This window comes from Sturnira hondurensis, unplaced genomic scaffold (assembly GCF_014824575.4).
Source record: "Sturnira hondurensis isolate 20B ecotype Veracruz unplaced genomic scaffold, ASM1482457v3 Scaffold0006413, whole genome shotgun sequence".
NCBI classification, from domain to species: Eukaryota; Metazoa; Chordata; class Mammalia; order Chiroptera; family Phyllostomidae; genus Sturnira; species Sturnira hondurensis.
The window spans coordinates 28,957,295-28,983,909 of record NW_028079044.1 but is presented as its reverse complement, the minus strand read 5'-3'; the positions used below and the strand labels follow the sequence as shown (position 1 = coordinate 28,983,909).

The 26,615-nt window shown below is 34.9% G+C and overlaps 1 protein-coding gene across 13 annotated transcripts in view; it reads right to left on the bottom strand.

Annotated features, from left to right (window-relative positions):
• Window positions 1-26,615, bottom strand: part of RIMS2 (regulating synaptic membrane exocytosis 2) — a 464,240-nt gene that overhangs the window by 381,636 nt on the left and 55,989 nt on the right. For 4 of the 13 annotated variants that reach the window (XM_037048350.1, XM_037048347.1, XM_037048343.1 and 1 more), the window contains exons 2-3: window positions 5,088-5,120; window positions 4,602-4,688 (exon numbers count right to left, since the gene is read on the bottom strand). The exons of 8 other annotated variants lie outside the window; for them this stretch is intronic. In XM_037048350.1, the coding sequence (XP_036904245.1) occupies window positions 4,602-4,688; window positions 5,088-5,120 (120 nt within the window). Of the gene's footprint in view, window positions 1-4,601; window positions 4,689-5,087; window positions 5,121-26,615 lie in introns of those variants that run through there. One more of the 13 variants, XM_037048339.1, reaches the window with a different exon arrangement.

Sequence of the window (26,615 nt, the reverse complement as noted above, 5' to 3'; positions counted from 1 at the left end):
TTTAATTTATAAATCACACACAGTAAGAGATTAAGAACAATAACCAGTAACAAAATAGAATAATCATAACAATGCACTGTAACTTAAAAGTTGTATTTCTGTTCAGGTTTTCCACCCAGAAATTTGATGAGTTTTCCATTTTAACTAATAAGCAATTATCACACACAGTAGCCATAACTTTTTTAGTTTGAAATAAAACAGCAAAACTAACACAAATGTTTTTTGCCTTCCTCACAATTTAATAGAAGATTCATTCTTACTGTGGATGTTGGCAACATTGACACATGATTTTTTTCTCTTTCCTTAAGTCTACAACTCCCGTACTTTCACTTAAAGAAAGCACTTTTTGGCTTCTCTTTAGCTATCTAAAATGCGGGCATCAATACTCTTGTACTTTAGGACCATCACTAAGTAAGTAAGGGTCACCTGAACACAAGCACTGCAGTTCTGATAACTGACGTGGCTACTAAGTGACTACAGGGGTGGGTAACACACACAAGGTGGACACGCTGAACGAAGAGATGGGGCACAACCTAGGCAGGTTGGACATCACACTAGTCAAAATGCTGTGTAATTTAAAATGTATGAATAGTTTCTAGAATTTTCTATTTAATATTTTCAGCCCGTGGTTGACAGCTGGTAACTGAAACAGTGGAAAGCAAAAACATGAATACTGGGACTAAAGTAATCTCTATATGCAGAGATATGATTGTTGGAGGTCTTTTCAGGATAACTAACATGTCTTCTCCAAGAAGTACTTTGTGATTCAAACTAAAGAAATTGAGGGCTTCTCATAATAAGATAGATTTTTATAACAGTGAAAAATAAAGCAACTTCCTTTTATTAGAAGGATTTCACAAAAATAAAGAACTCCATATATCCAGAATATAGAGTACTTTGGCTTTGTAGCTTGTTTTGATATCTGGCAAAATGGATCTTCCTCCTTGTTCCTTCTGAAAATTGTTTGACTATTTGTAAACATGTTTCATTCATATAAATATTTTAATCCTTTTACCAAGTTCTCTTAAAATCCTGGTGGAATTTTTATTGAAATTGCATTACATTTATATATTAGTTTTAGGAGAAGTGACATCTTTACAATGTTGAGTCTTCACTCCTACAAATACAGTGAGACCATTTATTGACAATCCTCAAAAACAGTAACTGCCTATGCAGCCAGGAAAATTTTTAACTAAAATTTGTCCACTTTAACTTGCAATCTACCCCCAAAAAGTCTAGGCACAGATCTGTATTTCAATTTAATTGGTTCCCTTTATAATTGCTTCTGTTTTACTATATTTTGTATTTATTTTGACCACATTTCAAAACATTATTTTGAGACGGAGCCTATAGGGTTCATCAATTTGCCAAAATACAGATTAAGGATCTCCGTAAGATATTCTCATGATCTACATGTTGTGTCAGAAAAAAGTAAAAGCAAGTTTTTTCTACTTGCATAAGAAAAACAACTGCATAACCAGTGCATAAGGCCAATATAACCATAATACTTTGTATTTCTATAACTCCTCATTACTCTCACGGCACTTCACTATCACTTCCTTGGGAAGGTATCCCTTATCATCTCTGACTCTGTCAAACTCTTCTTTTAAATAGTTTCAAAGCACTACAGTACATTGCATGTCCACAGCCAGGCCTTTTATTAAGATATATGATTATTTGACATATGCCTAATATAATCCACAGGGATTATTTTCTGTTTCTGCTCTCTCTTATCCCACTGGCTGACCATAGCCAATATCTCTATAAATATTTACCAAATGCTTGAATTAATGAAGAATAAATAAATGTGTATTGTGTGTATATTATTTAATGTGATAGAGCAAAAATATTAAAGTTAAATATGATCCAGTCCTGTCATAAGTAAGAAAAGATAGACAAATATAAACAAACATAGACACAGATGAATATAAGCAAATTACAATATACGGCAAAATGAAAGAGGACAAAGTAAAATTAAAATTATGCCCTGGCTGGTGTAGCTCAGTGGACTGAGCATGGGCTGTGAACCAAAGGGTTGCTGGTTCGATTCCCAATCAGGCACATGCCTAGGCTGTGGGCCAGGTCACCAATGGGGGCCATGTCCCCACTGGGGGCCACGTGAAAGGCAACCACACATTGATGTTTCTCTCCCTCCCTTCCTCTCTCTAAAAATAAATAAAATCTTTGATGTAGAAAAATAAAATCGAACTAAATTAAAATTATTTAATTTGTATATTAAGAAATTTCTGCAATGGTTGAATGAACTTATAACTGAAACAAATGGCTCAATCAATTTCTATGCCTCAAAATTTATGAAAAGTCAAATTTAGATATATTTATAGCTATAATTTCCCATGAATTACCCAAATCAAATTAGTAAATCTTCCTCCTACATTAAAAAACTATGAAACAAACTCCAAAAAATACAGACCTCAAGAAACCTATTGCTTTGAAAAACCATGAAATGGGATTTATATAGATTATTGTCTAGTAAATGTTAGATTTTTAGTACTATCTGAAAGAATCTTTATTTAATTGTTCTGCTACAGAAATGTTTATACAGAATACAAAAAGCCCTATTTTTAATATTTACAAATTAAAATAAATACTTGGAATTCAGCTCTCAGAAATAACTTCATGAGATCAATAAACAGAAAGTAAGCAGGTAATAAGTTACTCTACAAAATAGTATTCAAAGAGAGAAACAAATGAGATGACTCAGAAAGAAGTCTTAGAACTCTAACCAAAGAGAAGATGAAGATTCAGAAGTAACCCTGCTCTGTGGATCAGAAAGATAAAGGAAAGCTCCTAGAAAATTATATACCAGAAATCTTCAACATAAGAAGAATTTAAGATAAAGAAAGTAACTATTGAGAGAATCTGTTAATTCTCAATTTTTAACTCTGCATAAATTACAGAGCAACAAAAATGAATGAGTTGTCCAACAAACTTTAATGGAAACAATCTCCATTAATCAATAATTGTTTTTTAAACACCTGAAAGTACATTTTTCCTCCAACCATTTTCCTATTCACTTATTCCTTCCTATTTATTATTGAAGTAAAGCTCTTTCTTTTCAAATTTGCCTTGATCTTTGTTTGTGCCAATCAAATGTCACTTTGTTTCAACTGAGATCACTTTTTACAGTTACTGACAAAATGACTATTTAATAGTCATTGTAACCCACTAAATAATAAAGCTTAAACTTGATTAGTCTCTAAAACTCACAAACACTATACTATACATAACTGGTCATTTAAAACCAAAGCAAAGTTGCATCTAATCATATTTTGCTATTGATTTTACTATATTAATACATGATTCAGGGCCTTAGGGGGAAAATCAGCAAAACAATGACAATGTGTGCCATTCTGATACAATTTTTGCTAATCAGAGGAAAAATCCTTTCTATTCCTTGGGACATGGTATTATTATGTTATGAAAAGATAAAATGTAAAATCAGTTGCCATCCACTAGATGCCAATGATGAAAGAGTAGAAAAGTCAAACAGGTCTTGACTTCAACTAGCTCATATACAGCAGCAGTTCCAATTTTAGAACTATATACCAACTACTAGCAGTATATCAACATAGTTTTACTTCCGTTGAAATTGAAACAATGACAGAATTTTAAATAAAATGCATACAAGGTAACATAAAGTATGGGTAGATTACTCCCATGGCAAACGTGAACGCTTTTCTGTTGCATTTCAGGGCTTCTAGCAGTCACTCTCGTTCTCTTCTAGAATTCACGTCCTTCTCAATCTGCCCATGCCTACAACCAAACCATCTTCTCTGTGAACACAACTCCTACTCTAAAAAGTGCAGAGGCTGGGTGGTAAGAGCACTTCTGAGTAAGATGGATGTTTTCACCAGAAGACTAGAATTAAAACCTATGCAGTCTTCCTCACATTCTCAGAGTTATTTTCAAATCACAACATAAATAATATGCCCTGCATAAAGTTAAAAAGATACAAGTGTGACCAACTTCTTAAATAATAACAAAAATAAAAGGAATGGACCTTTTTTTAATGTTTCACGTCAATGTGAGAATAAATTGCTGCTTTCCCAAATGATGATACACCATCCTAGTGAAATGTTCAGTGAAAAGAGGACTCTGTAGTCAAGAAACTTTATTAAACATTGTATGTTCTAACAGCTCTGGAACACATTAGAAACTCAGAAGCACTATAATTAAAAACAGTGCTTACCCTTTTTTAAAAGAATCTTTCTAAAACTATTGACCAAAGATTGAATTTGTAAATTAATACCTCTTAATGTCTTCTGGAATTATTTTTGAAAGAAATACACTTTGCAATATACTGTACTATTTGAGAAAGATATTTTATTGCATATATACATTTTACATTATTTATACAAAAACTGGAGGGGAAGTTATCTCTTTGTTTTTACTATCCTATAAATTATCCTTGTATTCTTTTTGGATTTCCATGGGACAATTAAAAATTAAAGTACCACACTCATAACCTAACAATTTTCATTTCTGCGGAATAGTATTCCAAAGGCAGTATTTTAAACATACTCTTTTGCATGTTATACTATCAGAGTTAATATTTAGTCTATACAGATCAGCTTACTTACGTCTGGGGCTCCTTTTCATTTTGTTGTTTTTGCTGGGGCTGAAGAACGTTATTTACCAGTTCAGTGATCCCACTAAAGGGAAACCACCTGTTTAAATAAGCAAATAATGTAACTGAATAACCAAGTGAATAACAATGTAGGTCAAATGTTTTCTTAAAGGTAATAATAAAAATACACAGGCACAAAAGCTACAGCCAATGGAAATGTGAGCTCTAGTTATCATCCAGGCAGTTAGAATGTAGGGAAATCAAGTTTGAACACTTAATCAGTCCAAAAGCAGGCAGCAAAAAACTACATCCAGTCAGTATGTGGATGAAGTAAGAAACTGCAGGCAGCTCTCTTACAAGCCAGAGAGTCAGAAAGCAGAAGACACACTAGCTGCAGCCTATCCAGTATTAGAGTAAGCTAATACCATCCAAGGTGCAGAAAGCAGAGTATGGCAAAGGTACAGAAGTCAAGCCTACTGCACTCAATACATTTACTTACTGTGTCGGTTGTGGTTTGTGTTCTTCTTTGACCCTAAAAAGATAAGTTTGCACAACTGAGTGCACTGTACTAGCAAGAAATGTCTATCTACAGATTTGTAGTCATATAAAAGTGAAAACTGAGGTGTGTTACATGGAAAGGCTCAGTGCTTTGCTGTATACTGGAATTATACATTTGAATTAATTTGGTACAAGAAAAAGGACAAGTTGAATCATCTGCTCTTAATAGAGGACTAATATTAAAACTCTACTGCTGTTCTAAATGATTTCATGATTTAGTACTCAAGTTTTCTGTATAGTTTATTGATACTGATTGGTGCTTCTAAAATAATTATTCTAAGGTACCATATTAAACAGTTACATTTGGTTTACTGAAGATAGATTTCCTCATTATTTTTAAAATTTCTTAACTAATATAAATTTAAGCAAAAGCCTAATATTTTATATAAAACATAAGGATTTATAAATGTATCTTTAAAGTCTTACAAATGACTGTATTTACTGATTAAAGGGGCAGTTAAGGGAAATGGGGAAGAGGGGATGTATCCAATCTAGCTAAAAATAGCTACTAAAATAAGTATGGACATTAAATTTAAAACATTCATAAGCTAAAGTAAATTAGTCATATAACTATAACAAATTAAAAATGCATTTAAACTATAATCAACTCAGTGCTTCACTGAAAGAGTACTAAACATATAAAAGGTGGAGACAGATTATATAGAAGAATAGTGATGCACCTGAAATTTGGCTTCCCACACTTTGTTTTGGACTGGTCCTCAGGGTGGTGAGTTGATTAGCTTTTACTTTCCCAAAGAAAGACTAAGAATTTATCATTAAAACTGGTCACCAAAATCTAGGAATTTCTTTAGGAGGTTATATTAATACTATAAATTCAATTCTCTTTACATCAAATTGATTTTCTTTTCCAGTGTATTATTTTTAATGATATAAGCAATATATGAAAAGGTATACCCTTATACATCTTTGTACCCCAATAAATAAATATAACTAGTAATTATATATCTCTGTATTAACCAAAATATCCTGTTCTCTGCATGTACTTCCAAAGGTATGTTATCTTTAGCTTAAAGCTAAAGCCATTTAATATGTAAATATTATAATTGATTTGTACAAAAGGTTATATTTAACACCAAATATCATATTAATAAATAAACACAAGTAACGTATAATGATATTGGATACTATCTACAAAAGTTATTACTGTATTTCTCTGAGAATAAGACAAAATAATTCTTAACATTTTAGAATAAAAGTTGTCCCATATAATAGTAACAAAGAAAGATTTTCATACCAGTTCATCAAAATAAAGAATTCAAGTTTACCTTTCACCAAATAATATGTATTTTTTTAAATATTTTTTAAAATGTGTAAATGAGAAGACATTTGTTTTATAAAAACCCTAGTGAGGATTTTTTAGGAATCATGGTGCTTTTAATTAGTGACAGAAGTAATATCATGCATATTAATCTACAAATCAGTTTTCCACTTCAAATCTTTACTTGAAAAAATTAACAGAAATAAAAATTTTGATTACCAATTCAGGAATTATTTCTGGCTTTGTAAAATACCTATATATAAAATATGCAAACACTTGCATTAGCTTCCTAAATAAAATATGTATCCGAATATGGCAGTATAAACATTTATCCTGTCTCTAAATAAAATCACAGGTATAAAATTATTGTTTTTCCAATATTTTAGATAAAAATCAAACCTCAAAGTAGCTGACCATAGTTAAAATTCATGGTGAGATAATATTTTGAGAACTGCTAATATGAAGAAGGATGTACATCTTTGACAATACACTAACATTATTTTTTAGAAGGTTGGGGTCAAACCATTTTATTCAGGGTCAAAGGGCGGGGAAGATGAGACCCAATGTGCTCAGCCAGTCCAGGATTGCCCCAGCTTCAAAGCCACAGAAAGAATACACTAACATTATTGACAATGAATACATACACTTCTGCATTCCAAAAAGTATATAAGGGATGTCTACTTTCCAGTCTGATACATAAAGAGCTTGGAAATCATTACTCCCACCCTCACAAAGAAAAAAGCTGAATAAACTAAAAATCAGTAATTCTTAAAGAATGTAGGTCACAGCACAAAATGCTGCCCTGAAAACTAGAGAAATAGACAAGCAGAGTCTCACAATTCACCAAGAGTACAGGCACAGGAACAGAAGCCCACACCTGGAGCCAGTATCTGTAAGAATACTTTTAACTATAATTGACCAACTGATGTAGACTCAGTATAAACTAAAGTAGACGCAGTGTTTAAAATTCCAAGCTGTCCCAGTCTTAGACACATCCGTAAATTTTACCTCCAGAAGCCCTACCAGTTGCTCACTGAAAATATCAGGTAAAAATCTCCAGTAGGAGGAAGGGAAAGTAACCGACTTTGAAATATTCTCAGACCTCACTACTCTCCCAACAATCTTAGAATCTAGGGAAAATACCTGACCAGCGTGTAACCAACTGGAGTTATATCAAAACCAAACAAGACCGAATAAGGTGACTACCCAATTACATACCCCTCCGGTTAGCAACGTAGGAGAAGGAAAATACCAAGCTACAGCCCCTTGTAGCCTTCTACATGGGGGGAAGGGAAGTACCCAACTCAGGCTAATGAAAAGACTGAGACCTAATTATAGGAGTATCAAGTGCTTTTTGTGCGTCAGCACCTTACCACCAAATCAGCAGAGGTCCTGAATAATAATAGGGGATTACAACTAAAAGCACTGCTAGCTTTAGACACTATTTCTTAAGGAATCTCTAAGGAAACACAAAACACAAAGACAAAAATAAATACAATAGAAGCCAGTATTCTGGGAAGTTGACTAAGTAAAAAGCAACAGAAATCTGTCTTCCCACTTAGACAATGGCAGAATCTGTCTGATGTAATTATTTTGGAAATCTGGAGTCTGCTGAAGGTTTTCAACCTCAGGAGAAGGCTTGAACTGCTTGGAATTAGTTTTGGTTAATTGGAGCAACTTGCACAGTTTACAGGAGCCAGGGAAAGCTAAAAGGACCCTGTCCTCCAACAGAAAACAACAAAACCTGGTGATAGTGGAGAATATGAACTCCTGAGTTACCAAATTATTAGATTCAAATGTCCAGTTTTCAACAAAAAATTACAAGGCATACAGAGAAATAGGAAACTACATTCTATACAAAGGAAAAAAAGAATCAACAAAAAAGTGTTCCCAAATAAAAAACCTGACGGCAGATCTTTTAGACAATAGAGTTTAAAGACAAAGACTTTAAAACAATCATCTTAAACATACTCAAGGAAATTAAAAAATAGAAGTAGGAAAAGTCAAGAAAACAATGCATGAACACAATGGAACTATGAGTAAACATATATAAAACCTAAGAAGAAAACAAAAAAAAAAGAATTCTGGAGCTCAAAAGTATAGTAACTGACATGAAACATTCACTAGAGGGATTCAGAGGCAGATTTGAGAAGGGATAAGAACTCAGCAAACTTGAAGATGTAACAATGAAAATCACTGAATCTGGGAAACAGAAAAAGAAATATTTGAGAGAAATGAACAGACTCAAAGGGATCAGTTAGACACAATCAAGTGAACCAACACAGGCTTGATGATGACTGAAAACTTTCCAAATTTGATAAAAGGCATGAATATAAATATTTAAGATCAACAAATGCCAATATGAAATCACCCACACGAACATAATAAACCAATTAAATCTAACAAATATATGCAGAATACTCTATTCAACAAGAAGAGTATGCTCATTTTTCTCAACTGCACTCAGGAAACTGTCTAGGACAAACCACATGCTATGCCACAAATTAAATCTCCACAGATTTTAAAATACAGAAATCATATAAAGTATCTGTTCTGTCCACAACCAGATGAAGTGAGAAATTGATAGTAAAAAGAAAAACAGAAAATTCACAAATTTATAAAAATTAAATGAACACTCTTTTAAAAACAATAGATCAAAGACTAAAACAACGAAAATCAGAAACAAGTGAAGACAAAAATAACAGTCTACTAAAACTTATGAGATGAATCTAAAGTAGTGCTACACACAAAAAAAGTTATAGTTAAAAATATATTGAAAACAAGAAAGGTTTCAAACCAACAACCTACTGTAAACTTAAGAAACCGGGGTGGGGGATTAACCCAAATCCAAATCCAAATCCAAAGGAAGAAATAGAGATTGGAACAGAAATAAATGAAATAGAGATGAGAAAACCAATAGAGAAAAATCAATGAAACTGAAAGTTAGTTCTTTGAAAAGATCAACTATAGTAACAAACATTTAGTTAGATTGATAAAGAAAAAAAGAGAAGACTCAAATTACTGAAATCATAAACAAAAGTGGGGATGTTACTACTATTCTATAAAAATTTTTTTAATGTGAGAGTACTATAAACAATTGTATGCCAACAAGTCAGATAACCTATATTAAATGGACAAATCCTAGAAACAAAAAAAAAACCATCAAGAGATGATAAAGAAGTAAAAGGTATCAATCAATAGCCCTGAAACTAGTAAGAAGACTGAATCTAATAAAAAATTCCCTGACAAAGAAAAGCCATAATCTTGATGTCTTCGCTGTTAAATTCTACCAAAGCTTTAAAGATGAAATAATACCAATACTTCTTTAACTTTCCCTAAAAATTCAAGATACACTTCCTAACCTATTCTTTGAGATCACTATTACCATATCAAAGCCAAATAGTCATAATAACAAAACTACAGATAAATATCCAAATAGTACACAAAGTGACCTATGGATTCAATTCAATCACTATCAAAACCCCAGTGTTATTTCTGGAGAAATATAAAAACTCATCCTAAATTCATATGGTATCTCAAAGGACCCCAAACTGTCAAAACAGTCTTGAAACGATGAAAGAAAGCTGGAGGAGTCGCACTTTCTGATTCCAAACATTACTACAAAGCTACAGTGATCAGTGTAGTACTGGCATAAAGACGGACACAGACAAGTGGCACAGAATACACCCTAGAAATGAACCCTCACATGTAAAGTCAAGTGTTTTCGACAAGGTTCATAGATCATTCCATGGGGAAAAGACGGTCTTTTCAACAAATAGGAAAACTGGATATCCACATGCAAAAGAATGAAGTTGTACCCTTTTGGGCTGTTCGTGCCTGTTCCGTAGCAGGATCGGAGCCCTAAAGTGTTCACTAGAGCAGGGCAACTAAGTTGCTGGGTTGTGACATTGTATGTGGAGGCGAGGTCAAAGAGGGACAATGGCTTCCCGTCTGCCGCCTGCCGCCGCAGCCACCACCGTCACCAGGCCCACGCGTTTCGTTCCACTGCACTCGAGTGTGGCACCACCGTCAGCCCTCCACCACTGGGTTCGCCCCCTGGGGCCTGCGTGGTCCGTCTCACTGTGCTCAAATGTGCGACTGCAGTCAGTGTGCCCCACACCCCAACTGGTTCCGGGCTGCCTGCGCGCCTAGGTCGGGGATCTGTCCTGCCCGACCCCGCTCCACTGCTGGCTCCGCCTCTCTTACCGTCACCGTTGAACCATTGGTACTTGTCGGACTTCCGTATAATTCCGATTTCTGGTCGCTGGGTGTGTCCTAGTTCTCCAAACCTTTGTTGTATTCAAACTTGGTTGTGGGAGAAGGCACAGTGTTTCCACCTATGCCTCCATCTTGGCGGAAGTCCAAAAGTTCTTTTAAATAAAAATAAGATCACATACATCTTACAATCTCCTCTTCTCATTTAACAATGTATTTACTGTGTACATTTTTCATTTTAGAATATTCAAATATACTCATTCTTTCTTGGGGCTTAAAAAAATCTTCTTAATAGTTAAACAGAAAACAAAAATATCTATCTTTCTACCTTTTAGAGATATAAAGGTTAATATTTTGTATACTTTTATTTCACTATTATTTTTTATGTAAAAAGTAATAATTTCCCTGGCTGGTGTGGCTCAGTGGATTGAGCACAGGCTGTGAATCAAAGGATCGCGGTTCGATTCCCAGTCAGGGCACATGCCTGGGCTGCAGGGGACACATGAATGAGAGGCAACCATACATTGATGTTTCTCTCCCCCTCTCCCCCTCTCTCCTTCCCTCCCCCCTCTAAAGATAAATAAAAATCTCTTTTAAAAAAGTAATAATTTTCTCGAATGTTTTATAATCTATATATTTAAATATGGATTTTTAAAAAACTACCATTGTATTTCTAAAGACTTGGAGAGAAAAATACACTTCTCAAAAATATAAAAATTGCCCACAAAGACAAGGGTAACTACTTTTTACAAATAAGTAAACCAGGTAAATCATAATGATGGAAAAACTATTTTTCCATAGTAGATTACAAGAATTACTAGTTCAGGTAGACAAGGCAACAAATCAGTCTATGTTAGAAAGGTGTCTGTATCTGATTAAATAAATATATGCAGTCACACAAAAATAGACATTTTGAAATTCATTGTCATCATCATTATAAATTATATAGAATACAGTACAGAAGAAATGCTAAGATAGTATCTGGAAGAGTAACTCTAAGTTGTTTTGCTTTTTTAAAATAAATGTGTAAGATTAAAAAAGACAAGCATAAAATACATCAAAATATTATTAGTATTTCTCTTAGAGTGGCAAGACTATGACTGATTTAATTTTTCCTGTATTTTCCAAATTTTCTGAATATAATTATAGTTAATCATAATTAAATATGGAAAATATTTTTAAGATACCATCTGGTTTGGTTTTACCCAAGATACAGACACAGGTAGAAATGCTTCCTTTTCTTGCACATCCAAAAGAAGAATAATCATCAATTAAAAAAATAGAACTGCCAGAAAATCAAACTGTATGGAAGTCCAACAACCAAGGAGTTAAAGAAGAAACATTCATTCACTGGTTGGAGGGGCAGACACAGGTAACCAGGGTGGACAGAATAGCAGAGCAATGCTGCGGCTGGCACACCAGACAGGTGAGGTACAGCCGGCAGATGGGGTGGTCCCACATCACGTGCAGATAAACCAGAAGGAACAACAGGGGAGCAAGAAAGACTATGCAACCCAGGGTTCCAGCACAGGGAAACAAAGCCTGAAAACCTCTGGCTTTAAAAACCTACCAGGGCTGCGGCAGCAGAAAAAACTTCCAGTCTTACAGAAGACACATTGGAGGGGCCCACATGATCCTGGAATGTACACAATCTCACCCACCTGGGAATCAGCACCAGGGCAGCATCTCGAAGGGCACAATTCACTTGTGAGAAGCTGGGTAAATGAATGAAAGCAGGGCAAGCCAAGTAAGCAGCATTGTTCCCTCTCTGCCCTCTTCCCCACATACGACACCACAACGCAGCAAAGTGGGTTGCCACACTCTGATGAATACCTAAGGCTCCACTCCTTAAAACATAACAGGTGCACCGAGACAAAGAAATATGGCCCAAATGAAAAAAAAAAGATCAAAACTCCAGAAAAAGAACTAAATGATGAGAGGATAGACAATCTATCAGATGCAGGATTCAAAGCACTGGTAATCAGGATGCTCAGAGAAATGACTGAGTATGGACACAAAATAAAGGAAGAAGTGAAGGCTATACAAAATAAGATAAAGAAAAATATACAGGGAAACAATAGTGAAGGGAAGGAAACTGGGACTCAAATCAACAGTTTGGAAGAGAAGGAAGAAATAAACATTCAACAGAACAGAATAAAGAAAGAAGAATTCAAAAAAATGAGGAGAGGCTTTGGAACCTCTCGGACAACTTTAAACATCCGAATCATAGGGATGTCAGAAGAAGAGGAAAAGCAAGAAATTAAAAACTTATTTGAACAAATGATGAAGGAGAACTTCCCAAATCTGGTGAAGGAAACAGACATGCAAGTCCAGGAATCTCAGAGAGTCCCAAAGAAGTTGGACCCAGGGAGGAACACACCAAGACACATCATAATTAAATTACCCAAGATTAAAGATAAGGAGAGAATCGTAGAAGCAGCAAGAGATCAGGAGACATTTACCTACAGAGGAGTTCCCATAAGACTATCAGCTGATTTCTCAAAAGAAACCTTACAGGCAAGAAGGGTTTGGAAAGAAGTATTCAAAGTCATGAAAGGCAAGGACTTACATCCAAGATTACTCTATCCAGCAAAGCAGTCATTTAGAATGGAAGAGCGGATAAAGTGCTTCCCAGATAAGGTAAAGTTAAAGAAATTCACAATCACCAAGCCCTTATTATATGAATGTTAAGGGGACTTATATAAGAAAAAGATCAAAATTCTAAACAGTAAAATGACAACAAACTCACAACTATCAACAACTGAACATAAAACAAAAGGAAAAATCCAAATAGAACAGGAAGAGAACCAGAGAAGCGGAGATAACATGGAGGACTATAAGCAAGAAATGGGAAAACAGGAAAAGGATACAGGGAATAAGAAGCATAATTGGTAGGTACAAAATAGACAGGGAGAGGCTAAAAATAGTATAGGAAATAGAGAAGTCAAAGAACTTATACGTAAAATCCATGGACATGAACTAAGGTGGAGGATAATGCTAAAGGAAATGGGAATACCAGGCAGAGGGGGATAAAGAGCAGGAAAAAACTGGGACAACTGTAATAGCATAAACAATAAAATATACTTTTAAAAAAGATACTATCTGGTTTTAAAAAAGAAGAAAGCATCCAGTGAACACTATGTTTATAGGCAGTTTAAACATTAAACTTTCACATACAGATATAAAATCCATTTTTAAAGTCCCCAGGAAAAGAGATTTACAATTAGCACCACCCATTCAGCTATACAAGTTCTTTCTTGCCTCATCACAATAACTTACAGGTTTTCAAAGAACAGAAATAAATCTTATATGTATGTCCTCTGATCCTTTGATAGGCTTTGGCAATTCTCTGTGGATGTAGTTAGAGTAGAAATGCTGATGAGATTTGAGTATATGGATCTTATTTGAGGAAACTAATTTGTTCTCCTATCTTCTCTTCTCTGCTATCGAAGAGAGCACTGTCCACAGGCAGCTGGCCAAGCAGCCAGCTGAACTGTTCTAGTCACTCAGGTATTTTCACATGTCTAAAACACTTTATATCCTCCTGATAAAATTACTCAAAACATAAAGAAAGGAAGTAGCAGCAATAAATCATGCTGGCATAGCACAGGCTATTTATTCTGAACAGGATGGCTAACAAAGGAACCTGCTGTCACAACATATGAGAGAACTCAAAATAATGAGGCTTCAGAAAAACTTAAAAGGAATAAAGACACTGTCTGTATTCCACCTACAAGACACGCAAAGAAAATGAGGATGTATTTGACATGTTGGAGGTTAAGGAACACTAATCTCCCAATTCAATTTTATATGGAATAGTATAGGCTTCGGAGTCAAGCAGTCTGAAGTTTGAACACTACTAGCTTCAATGTTCACTGTTTGGCAAGTAACTTAATCATTTAATGATCCATTTGTTAAAATGGGGACTAAAATAACTACCTCAGAGAGTGGTGGTTAGGATTTCAAAAAGTAACAGATGAAAATACATGACATTCGTTTTATTACTCTCTAAACTTTCTACGTACTTGGAATACTATAAAAACACATAGTATAATGAATGGCATATAATGGGCTCTTAATGTCGACTCACTTCCTTGTTACAATCATGAAAATTAAACCACAGGCTTTTTTTTAGCTTCAATAAGAAAAGATGAAACAAGAGGTCACCAAATTTAGACCTATAACTCTAGGCAGATTTATCACATTAAATAAATATTATGTGATGACTTTCAGCACAAAGGTGTGAGAGGGAATTTTCTTAAAGCCTAAGAGAAAAGAAACATAAATAGAAAAATTATGATCCAGTAAATCCAGAATGGACAAAGTTAGGGCAGACTGCAAAAACATACCCACTTCTAAGGACCCCTGTAGTTTAATTGCCAAAAATTACAAAGCCACAGTGGTTCAAACATACAAAACTCATAGAATAGGTTGTATCACAGATCAGTAGAAGAAAAAATGATGTGTTGGTTGATTACATCATAGAAACTAACTCACTATAAAGGGAAAACTGAAATTATATCCTTACTTCACATCAGGGATCAGCAGATTTTCTGTAAAGGGCCAGATAACAAATATGTTATGCTTTGCAGACCATACAGTCTCTGTTGCAACTACTCAACTATGTCATTTTAGCACAAAAACAGCCGTAGACAATACATAAGAGATGAACATGACCGAGTTCCAATAACACTTTATTTCTATATGCTAAAAACTGAATTTCATATAATTTTCACATATCACAAAGTATTATTATTTAGTTTACTTACCATTTAAAAATATCAAACCATTCAAAACTCACAAGCTGTACAAAAATTCAAATTTGAGACAAATATGGCCTATGGGTTGCAGTTTGACAAATCCTGCTACACACCATTTAAAAAATGGTGTGGGTGAGGGGCAGAATAGAACAGCATAAGTAGGGGAATAAATGGCAACAGGAGGAGACTTGACTTGGAGTGGGAAACACACAATGTACAAATGATGCATTATAGAACTATACCTGAAGCCTATATAATTTTACTAACCAATATCATCCCAATAAATTCAATGAAAAAATTCAAATTAAAGCACTAAATGTGAAAGATAAAACTATAGAACTAACATAAAAAATAAAGAAAAGCATCTAATTGACGATTGGAATGGATGAAGACTTCTTAAAATCACACTGAGGTAAAAAATTGTGCTTTAGACAACATTAAAATTAAAAATGTCTGTTTAATGAAGGATAACATAAGACATCTACCATTAACAGGTAGGTAATACAGTGGAAGAAGAATCTGCAACAGTAAAAAAGACATTAGTGTCTAGAATATTCAAAGAATTTCTACAAATTTCTACAAGAAAAGAAGAAATCCAATTATATTTGAATGCTCATTAATGTAATTTGCTCTCTAAATAACAATGGGAAAATTATGTTCATACTTCACTATTTAATAAGGTTCATTATCTGAATCTCTGTTCCTTACCAGCACTGTAGAAATTCTTTTCTCTTTCTAATTGAATTTATTGAGGTAATATTGGTAAACAAAATTATACAGGTTTTGTGACAGGTGTTGAACAAGGTTCAGTACAGTGTTTGAGCCCCTTATCCTCTCCCCCGGGGGATATAGGGGAAAAAAATCCCATTGCATTTACAGCCAAGGCTGGGGGAGGGGCAGAATGAGGAAGTAGAATAGGTTGAGCGGTATTTTGCATATTATAACAGCTGGCCAGTGTTATAGTTTTGTTGAATAGTGAGCTTGCCTGCTTGGGCTGAGGGAGATGCACATTACTTTGCCTTGGTGATGGGTGATACTGCCTGGGAGGGTTGCTGTGGCTGCTGGAGAGCTTGGAGAGGGTTTGCTCCTCTCACAGGGCCCTGCCTGCCCGGACTAACAATGACAGCCAGGCAGAAAACCGCAGAAGGTACCAGAGTACTGGCAGATATAGCGCTTTGTGGGAGGAGTCGGAAATGGGGTTATGGAGGAGGCCCAGGGATTTAAACTAGGCGAGGCGGCCATTATCCTGCTGCTCTTGACCATGCAGCTCGGGAAGGAGGACTCCTGGCCATGCGGGTAGTAGTAAGGGAAGAGGGTAGTAAGGAATTTTTGCTATGCGGTTTCAAAGAGAGCAGTGAGAAGGAAGAAGTAAGCAAGCAGCTATATAGTTTACAGTGAGAAAGAACACCATGCGGCCTGGACTAATAAGGAGATACTGCCGATGGGAGCGTGCCTGCTCTAGCTGACTCCAGAGCTGCAAAGGACTTCCTAGCAAGATCCTGACCTGCCACACTGGGATTTTATCTGGACTATCAAAACCTGTGCCTTTCCTGAATTTCACCACGATCCAAAGTAACATGACACATGCTTTTCTGGACTATTATACATATACAAAGGTTGATGGCAACACATTCCAAATCCTGCACAGATAAGAGTATGGGAAACTTTTGGGGATGCTTTTGACTCACAGCTTGGTGGGAAGAATGGAAAGTGCTGGGTCCCCTAGGAAAGGAGGGCTCAGAGCTGAGGTGCTCTGATCACCCCAAAAGTTGGAATTTTGGAAATAAAGATCTTCTCCTTCAGGTCTTAATTGTTGAGCCATTCACCAAGGCACCACAGGGACAGGCCCCGGTCTGTTCAGTACCAGTTTCAGGTACACAATTCTACAACATATCATCTGCACGTTGTATTGTGTGTTCACCGCCCCAAGTCAAGTCTTCTAACACCATTTATCGCCCCATACCCTCATCCACCTCTCTCCACCCATGACTCCCTACAGCAATCACCACATTGTTGTCCTGGCCCATCAGTTTTTTTGTTTCCATTTTTATTTTTTGCTCATTCCCTCTACCTCCCCAGCCCTGCAACCCCAACAGCTGTCAGCATGCTCTCTATCTAATTCAGTCACTATTTAGCTTATCAGTCATTGTGTTCATCAGATTCCACATATGAATAAAATCATACGGTACTTGTCTTTCTGACTAGTTTATTTCACTTAGCATAATGCTCTCCAGATCCATCAATGCTGTCTCAAAGGATGAGATTTCCTTTTTTTATTGGCAAGTAATATTCAATTGTGTAGATATACCATAGATTTTTTTATCCACCAATCTACTGATGAACACTTGGGCTGCTTCCGAATCTTGGGCTATTATAAATAACACTGAAATGAACATAGGGGTTGCATGTATTCTTTTGAATTAGTGTTTCAGGTTTCTTCAGATAAATTCTCAGAAGTAGAATCACTGGGTCATAATGCAGTTGTATTTTTAACTTTTTGAGGAAACTCTATACTGCTCTCCACAGTTAGCTGCACCAACCTGCATTCTCACCAACAGTGTGTAAGGGTTCCCTTTTTCCCATCTACTTGCTAACACTTGTTCCTTGCTGATTCATTGATGATAGGTATTCTGACAGCTGTGAGGTGATATCTCCTTGTGGTTTTAATTTGCATTTCTCTGATTATTAGTGACAGTGAGCATCTTTCTATATACTTATTGGCCATCTTTATGTTCTTTCTGGAGAAGTGTTTATTCAGGTGGTTTGCCCATTTTTAACTAAATTGTTTGTCTTGGTGTTGATTTTATAATTTCTTCATAGATTTTGGATATTTACCACTTATCAGATGTATCAGCAAATATGTTCTCCCATTCAGTGGGTTGTCTTTTCATTTTGTTGATGGTTTCCTTTGTTGTGCAAAAACTTTTTAGTTTGATGTAGTCAAACTAAAAATGTATTTAAATGTATTTAAAATGTATTTTTTTTCTTTCCCTTGCCTGAGGAGATATGTCAGAAAACATATTGCTACCACAAATGTCTGAAATTTTACTGTCTATGTTTTCCTCTAAGATTTTTGTGGTTTTGAGTCTAACATTTAAATTTCTAATCCATTTTGACTTTATTCTTGTGTATGGTATAAGAAGGTGGTCTAATTTAATTTTTTTGCACATATCTGTCTAGTTTTCCCAACACCATTGGTTAAATAGACAATCCTGACCCCAATGTATGTTCTGCCTCCTTTGTCAGTTAATTAACTATGAATGCGTGGCTTTATTTCTGGGCTCTCTATTCTGTTCCATCAACCAGTACGTCTGTTTTTATGCCAGTACCATGCTGTTTTCACTTCTCTTTGTGCTATAGTGTGATACCAGGTAGTGTGACTCCTCTGACTTTGTTCTTCCTTATCAAGATCACTGTTGCTATTTGGGGTCTGTTATGGTTCCAAAGAAATTTTTGGAATATCTGTTCTAGTCCTGTGAAATATGCCATGGGTATCTTGATAGGAATTGTGTTGAATCTATAGATTGCTTTGGTTAGTATGGACATTTTAATGATGTTAATTCTTCCAATCCATAAATATGGAATATTTTTCCAATTCTTTGTCTTCTTCAATTTCTTTCAAAAATGTCTTACAGTTTTCAGTATATAGACCCTTCACTTTCTTTTTTTTTTAATTTTTTATTTATTTATCTTTAGAGGGGAAGGAGAGAGGGAGAGAAACATCAATGTATGGTTGCCTTTAGTGCGTCCCCTGCTGGGAGTTGGNATCTATAGATTGCTTTGGTTAGTATGGACATTTTAATGATGTTAATTCTTCCAATCCATAAATATGGAATATTTTTCCAATTCTTTGTCTTCTTCAATTTCTTTCAAAAATGTATTACAGTTTTCAGTATATAGACCCTTCACTTTCTTTGTTAAGTGTGTGTCTAGGTATTTTATCCTTTTGGTTGCAATTATAAATGGAATTGTCTTCTTCATTTTTTATGATAATTCATTGTTAGTATTTAGGGATGCAACAGAATTGCATATATTGATTGTGTATCCCACAATTATACTGTATTTTCATTGTTTCTAGTCTTTTGATGGAGTCTTTAGGGTTTTCTATATGTAAAATCATGTCATCTGCAAATAGTGAGTTTTACTTCTTCCTTCCCAATTTGAATGCCTTTTTTTTCCTCTTGCCTGATTACTCTGGTGAGGACTTCCAGTACTATGATGATAACAATGGCCAGAGTAGATATCCTGGTCTTGTTCCTGATCTGAAAGAAAAAGCTTTCAGTTTTTTAACACTGAGTATATGAGCCAAGGGTTTGTCATATATGGCCTTTATTAAATTGAGGTACTTTCCTTCTAAACAATCTCTTTATTCATAAAGAGATAATAAGTGTTATACCTCTATGTTCATTGCATCATTATTCAAAACAGCCAAGACACAGAAACAATGTTTAAGTGTCCTCCTTCAATGGGTAATTAGACCAAGACATAATACATATATATGTATAAAAGAATACTACCTGATAACAAAAAAATGAAACACTGCCATTTGCAACAACATAGGTGGATTTGAAAGTATCATACTAACTCAAATAAGTCAGACAGAAAAAGACAAGAACCATGTGATTTCATTTATGCAGGATATAAAACCAAAAGCAACAAATGAACCAATAAAACAAACTCACAGACATAGACAACATTATGGTAGTTACCAGAGGGGGAGGGCATTGGAGTGAGGATGAAAGGTATGGGGGTCAAATACATGGTAAGGATCAGACTTTGGGCTGTGGGGACACAGTGGAGTATACAGATGTTGTATTTTAAAGTTGTACATCTGAAACTTAGATAATGTTATTAACCAATATTATTACCCCTAATAATTTTAACTTAAAAAAAAGTATCCACTTCACAAAGTTGACATTTGAATAAAATACAGACAATACAGATGGAAAAGTCCTGGTTCACATGAAGTGTTCAACAACTGGTAGTTGTACTAGTACTTACTGTTGTTGTTGTTTTTCAGAAAAGAAAATAGAGAAGAGGAAGAAATGGTGGAAAAGTATTTTAATATGCCTTTGAGACAACTCCTGTATATCAGCCGTCCCTCCTCTAGTTCTTGGCAAAAAATTGGAAGAACAAAATAGTCAAAGCTCATGTGGCTAACAGTAGGTTTTCTCTTAATTGAAAGGTCAATATGTTTTGCTATCAAATACCTAAATGGTAAAGATAGCAATTTTTGTAAAAACTGAAGATCCTATCTTAGATGTCACACTTCTTCACAGAAGCAGACAACAGAACTATAGAACTACCTGTAGCTAAAGAGCTTCCTGTAGTTAATTACCAGTGAAGAAGGATGAGAATGAAGGAGAGAGGAAGAAAGGGAAAGGAAAGAGAAGAAGAGAAAGAAGAAGCAACTTTAAGTCAAGTTTTAGAACAAGAATTTAGTAGTGAACCCCCAGATTTTTTCTGTGCCTTAAACTATTAAGAGATGTACTTGCTCTGGAAGATTTTGAGAATAAGACTTAATGCTAAAAATCATGTGCTATCATAATGCCAAAGTACACTCCCCAGTCAGGCATGTGACAAAGTCCTGATCCCGGGACAGAGCACAGGAGTAAGGTTTTGGCTTCTAACGTGATGTGTTGTTAATGTGTTGGCAACTGCTGCCACTTGAGTCAGACAAAACTTCTAGTACTAACAAAGTATACAATCCACTAATGCATATTTTTTCTTAAAAAAATTACCTAAATAAATTCAATTTTTGTACGATTATAAACAGAAGACTAAGACTTCAATATCTATGAATCTTTCAGTGCATTCCTCTCAGCCTAGCCACTTCCAAATGTAGCACAGGACCGAAGGAGCTGCAACAGAGCTTCAAATGCATGTGCTGAATGACACTTTGGAATCCACAGTGGCTTCACCAAAGGAAGTTCTGAGCCAGACATCCCAGAGAGAAAAATGTTCTGCAGAAATTGTGCTAGAATTCAGGAGCTTCTGCTGTAACTCTGATTTAGTTCAGACCCACACTCAAAGCTTTGTATGTATGCTTCTAAAGGTGATCACAATCATACGGAGTGGTCTCTCTGGGTAGGTATCATGTGAAAGCAGCCAAGGCTAAAAGTAAATTTTTACACAATGACAGTCAAACATTTTTAACTTGACCCACAGTAAGAAATATATTTTACACATTTATATAAAGGCATATAATAAAATTCCATGAAACAATTCTTATTGGGTATAACATACAATGATATAGTCTATTCTTTTCCATTTACATCTCTGTTCTTAATTGCTAGTTGTACTCACGATAAACTGATTTCTTCACCCACAGTCTGAAAAAACACTCCTATATGGTAACTACAGATAAAATATACATTATAACCTCAGGCCAAATCCACATCTTCTGAGTTCCTCATGACTTTCAGAATATGCCTTATTTTTAGAAGAGCAGGTTAAGACTTAAAAATAGCCAAAGAACCTGAGGTGCCTTTATAACCACCTTTCACACATGCAGATGTTAATAGGTCGTTGGGTAGCCCTATAGGTTTCAAATCATTGTAATTCTATGTGTAACGGAATACAGAGAAGAGTAAATCAGAAGAGGGGAGTTTCTTAGGGCCAGAAGGTAATAAATATTGAGCAAAGAAAAGGAAATGAACATTAAGTGGGCAGGAGGTGTGAGAACGGAATATAAGCACAGTCTGAGCCAGGAAAACGAGCAGAACCTGAAGCAGGAGGCTAAAGGGAGCCAGAACCAGAAGGGAAAGCAGATAGAGGCACCCAAAAGGAAATAAGACCAACGGAAAATAATATGCTGTGCCAGAAAAGGAAAAAAGGCTGATGGCATTTGGCTGCCTCATGCATGAGAGCAGAAAGGCATGGACTGTGCTATTATGTGTGTTCTCTGAGGCTATCAGAGAACTAGAACTTTTTATGCAACTACAACTCACTGTAGTTAAAAAATGTGCTCTTTGTTTATTACGCTCTATTAATTAGCACTTCTTTCCTACCAATTATCCTGACCTATTTTTATTAAAATGCTCCATTGAGTAAATAAACATGTTCTTTATCTATCTGATAATTTTCTATTGCCAGAATTTAGAATAAAATTCTGCCACATTGTTTTATAATTCTTTGCAGATCTGAAACCATAGATCCGAATGGTTTCCTAATATCTTTAATGTGTCATGCACAAAGCTACACACTGGAAATATTTACATTGTTTTAGTTGAAAAATATATTAAATATGTACATTAATGTAAAAATATATTAATACAAGAATACATTATGAAATACACATAAAATGTATTACAAGAAGCTAATTTCTTATTTATCTTTTTTCTTATTCTTTACTAATAAAATTATTCCCAAGATAGCTCAGTAAATTAATTATGCAATTACTACAACGTAATTATCATTTTGCAATGTTTAAGCTACATCTTTGAAAAATGATTGAAGTTTTTTATTTTCTTTATTTTTTCATATTTTAAAAAATTTTTAATCCTCATCTGAAGATAGGTTTATCAATTTTAGAGAGAGAGGAAGGGAAAGACAGACAGAAAGAAACATTGATGTGAGAGAGAAACATTGATCGGTTGCTTCCTATACACATTCTAACCTGGAACTGAACCCACAACCTAGGTATGTGCTCTGACTGGGAAGTGAACCCACAACCTTTTGGTATATGGGATGACACTCCAACCAACTAAAGCTACCAGCCAAGGCAATTTTTTTTATTTTTTAGAAAAGCGTAAGAATCAGTAATTCACAAATTAAAGGAAAATTCAAATAGAAGTCAGATTTAAATTTATCAGAATTAATCAGACATTTACATTTATGAGCAGAACAAATTCACTACAGAATAATTCACCAAAACCTATTCAATCCAGTTCATCCTTAGGCAAATGTACCACAAAAAACAATTTTTAAAGGCCTATATGATATTAGCTGTCCTATTAATTGGTGAACACCTACACTAATTGGCAAAATACTAGTCACTGTTAAATTTCAGTAACAAGCAAGTTAACAGAAAAAGGAATACCAACTTAGATGATTAAATAGTTCATAAAATATATATACCATTTATAATATACTCTACAATTTTACAAATTTCCCCTAGTTAACTTACTTATTAGTAAAGTAAGACATTACAAAGACTTTTTAGTTTTAGTATAAGAAAAACATTGTGAAAATAAGCCCCATTAAAGATAAATTTCAGAAGATTATGAAGCATCTAAAAAAGGAGTAAAAGCTGCAAAATGCCCTAAAATCAAGAATGTTGCAACCATGTTCACTGCAATACAATTTGTAAAAGAAATACTGAAAGTAACCTGTAATAGGAAATAGGTTACCAAAAAGGACCACCACCACCTCCCATTTTTATTGCTATATAATTGACATATAACATTGCAAAAGTTTAAGGTATACAACTTGTTGGTTTCATACATTCACATTGCAGTATGATTACAACCTTCTATCACATCAAATAAATTATCATTTTTTTATTGTGAGAACATTTACCATCCAGTCTCATAGAAACTTTAAAGTATGTAACACAGTATTACTGATGATAATCACTATGCTGAGCATTAGGTCCCCTAAACTTAATCATCTTCTAGTTGCAAGTTTGTACACTTTAACACCTCCTCAATTACCCCAACCCCTACCCCAGGAAACCACCATCGTACTCTCTATTTTTATAAATTCAGCTTTCTTATATTCCACACATAAGTATATCACACAGTATTTTTCTTTCTCTGTCTGATTTATCTCACTCAGCATAATGCCCTCGAGTTTCATCCATATTGTCATAAAGGACAGTATTCCCTTCTTTCTCATGGCTGAGTAATACTGTTATGTATGTGCCTGGGTGTGCATGTGTTTGTGTGTATGTGTACGTGTACCATTCATCCACTGATGGACACAGATTTGTTCACTATCTCAGCTATTTGAATAATGCTCCAATAAAACTGGGAGTGCAGATATCGCCTCCATATTCTGTTTTCACATCCTTTGGTATATACACAGAAGTAGAACTGCTGGATTATATAGTTTTATTTTCAGTGTTTTGAAGAAACTCCATACTGTTTTCCATAGTGGCTAAACCAAGTTACATCCCACTAACACTGCACAAGGTTTCCCTCTTCTGCACATCCAGGCCACCACGTTATCTCTTGTCTTTTTCATGATACTCATTCTAACAGGTATGACAGGGTATCTCATTGTGGTTTTGATCTGCATGTCCCTTAAGATTAAAGATGTTGAACACTTTTCCATAATCTGTTAGCCATCTGTATGTCATCTTCAGGAAAACATCTATTCTCTTCCTCTGCCCATTTTTAATCAAACTGTTTATATGTTTGTTATTGAGTTGAATGAGTTCATCAGTATCTTATAGTTTTCAGCATACAGATCTTTCACCAACTTGGTTAAACTTTATTCCTAGGTATTGTATTCTTTCTGATATAACTGTAAATAGAAATATTTTCTTAATTTCTCTTTCCAATAGTCTGAGTATATAGATACACAACTGATTTTTGTATATTGATTTTATATCACATAATTTTACTGAATTATTTTTTTTCAGTTCCAACAGGTTTTGGGGGGGGCTTTAAGGTTTTCTATCTGTAATATCATGTCATTTTCAAATAGACAGTTTTACTTTTGTCTTTCTGATGTGGATGTCTTGTTTCTTTTTCTTGCCTAACTGCTCTATTTCTTCTAGTCCTATGCTGAATGACACTGTGAGAGTGGACATCTTTATCTTATTCCTCATCTTCAGGAAATGCTGTTAAGTGTGAGCTTGTCAATATGACCTTTATTATGTTGAGGTATGTTTCCTCTATACCCATTCTGTTCAGAGTTTTTATCATAAATAGATACAGAATTTCAGGAATTTCATCAAACTCTTTTCTGCATCTACTGAGATGATCATGTTTTTATTTTGTTATTGAGTTGCAGATGTTGAACCATCCTCGCATCCCTTAATAAATCCCACTTTGCCAAGGTGTACGATCCTTCTAATGCAGGCATGTAACATTTCAATGACGAACCACATACACAACAGTGATCCCGTAAGATTATAGATCCTGTAAGATTAAGATTAGTTGAAAAACTCCTATCACTGCAGCTGTGTAACATCATAGTGCAACTCGTTATTCATGTGTTTGCAGTGATTCTGGTGTAAACAAATCTACTGCACTGCCAGTTCTTTAAAAGTATAGCACATAACATTATGTACAGTACACAACAGTTGAGAATAATAATTAATGAATATGTCACTAGTTTGTGAATTTACTATACTATATTTTATCATTGTTTTAGAGTATACGATTCCTACTTAATCCTTTTTGAAAAGTCTGCTGTGACACAGTATTGTCACGGTACCCCGGTGGCACATCTATCTCATCATACATCTTTACCATATCTTTTGATTACATCACTTTCTCTTATGTGTTAATCTCATGTTGTTTCATAAACTTAATGCAGCCTAAGTGTACAGTATTTATAAAGTCTATGGCACTAGGCAGTAATGTCCTTAGCCTTCACATTCACTAACCACTTACTCACAGACTCACTCAAAACAGCCTCCTGTCCTGCAATCTCGATTCATGTAAGTGCCCTATATAGGGGTACCATTTCCATCTGTTATACTGCATTATTACTGTACCTTTCCTATGTCTAAATAGGTTTATTTTAACATGTGGTAGGACTGCTTACAGTATTCAGAGCAGTTACATGTGTTACAGGTTTGTAGCCTAGGAATAATAGGCTATGCCATGCAGCCTAGACGTATAGCAGGCTCTCCCATCTAGGTTTGTGAACATGTACTTCATACGTTCCCACAATGACAGAGTCCCCTAACAACATACTTCTTAGATAATATCCCTGGCATGAAGTGGCCCATAAATGTGCTGCTGAATTCAGTGTGCTAATATCTTATTGAGAAATTTTGCATCTATGTTCACCAGGGAAATTGACCTATAATTTTCTTTTCCTTTAGTGTCCTTTGCTGGTTTTGATATTAGGAAAATGCTGTCTTTGTAAAATGATTTTGGAAATATTCACTCCTCTTTAATTTGGAGAAGAATTAGGAAGAATTCACGAGGAAAATCATCTGGTCCTGCACTTTTGTTCATTGAAAGGTTTTTGATTACTTATTCAATCTCCTTACTAGTAATTGGTCTGTTCAGATCTTCTATTTCTTAATGATTCA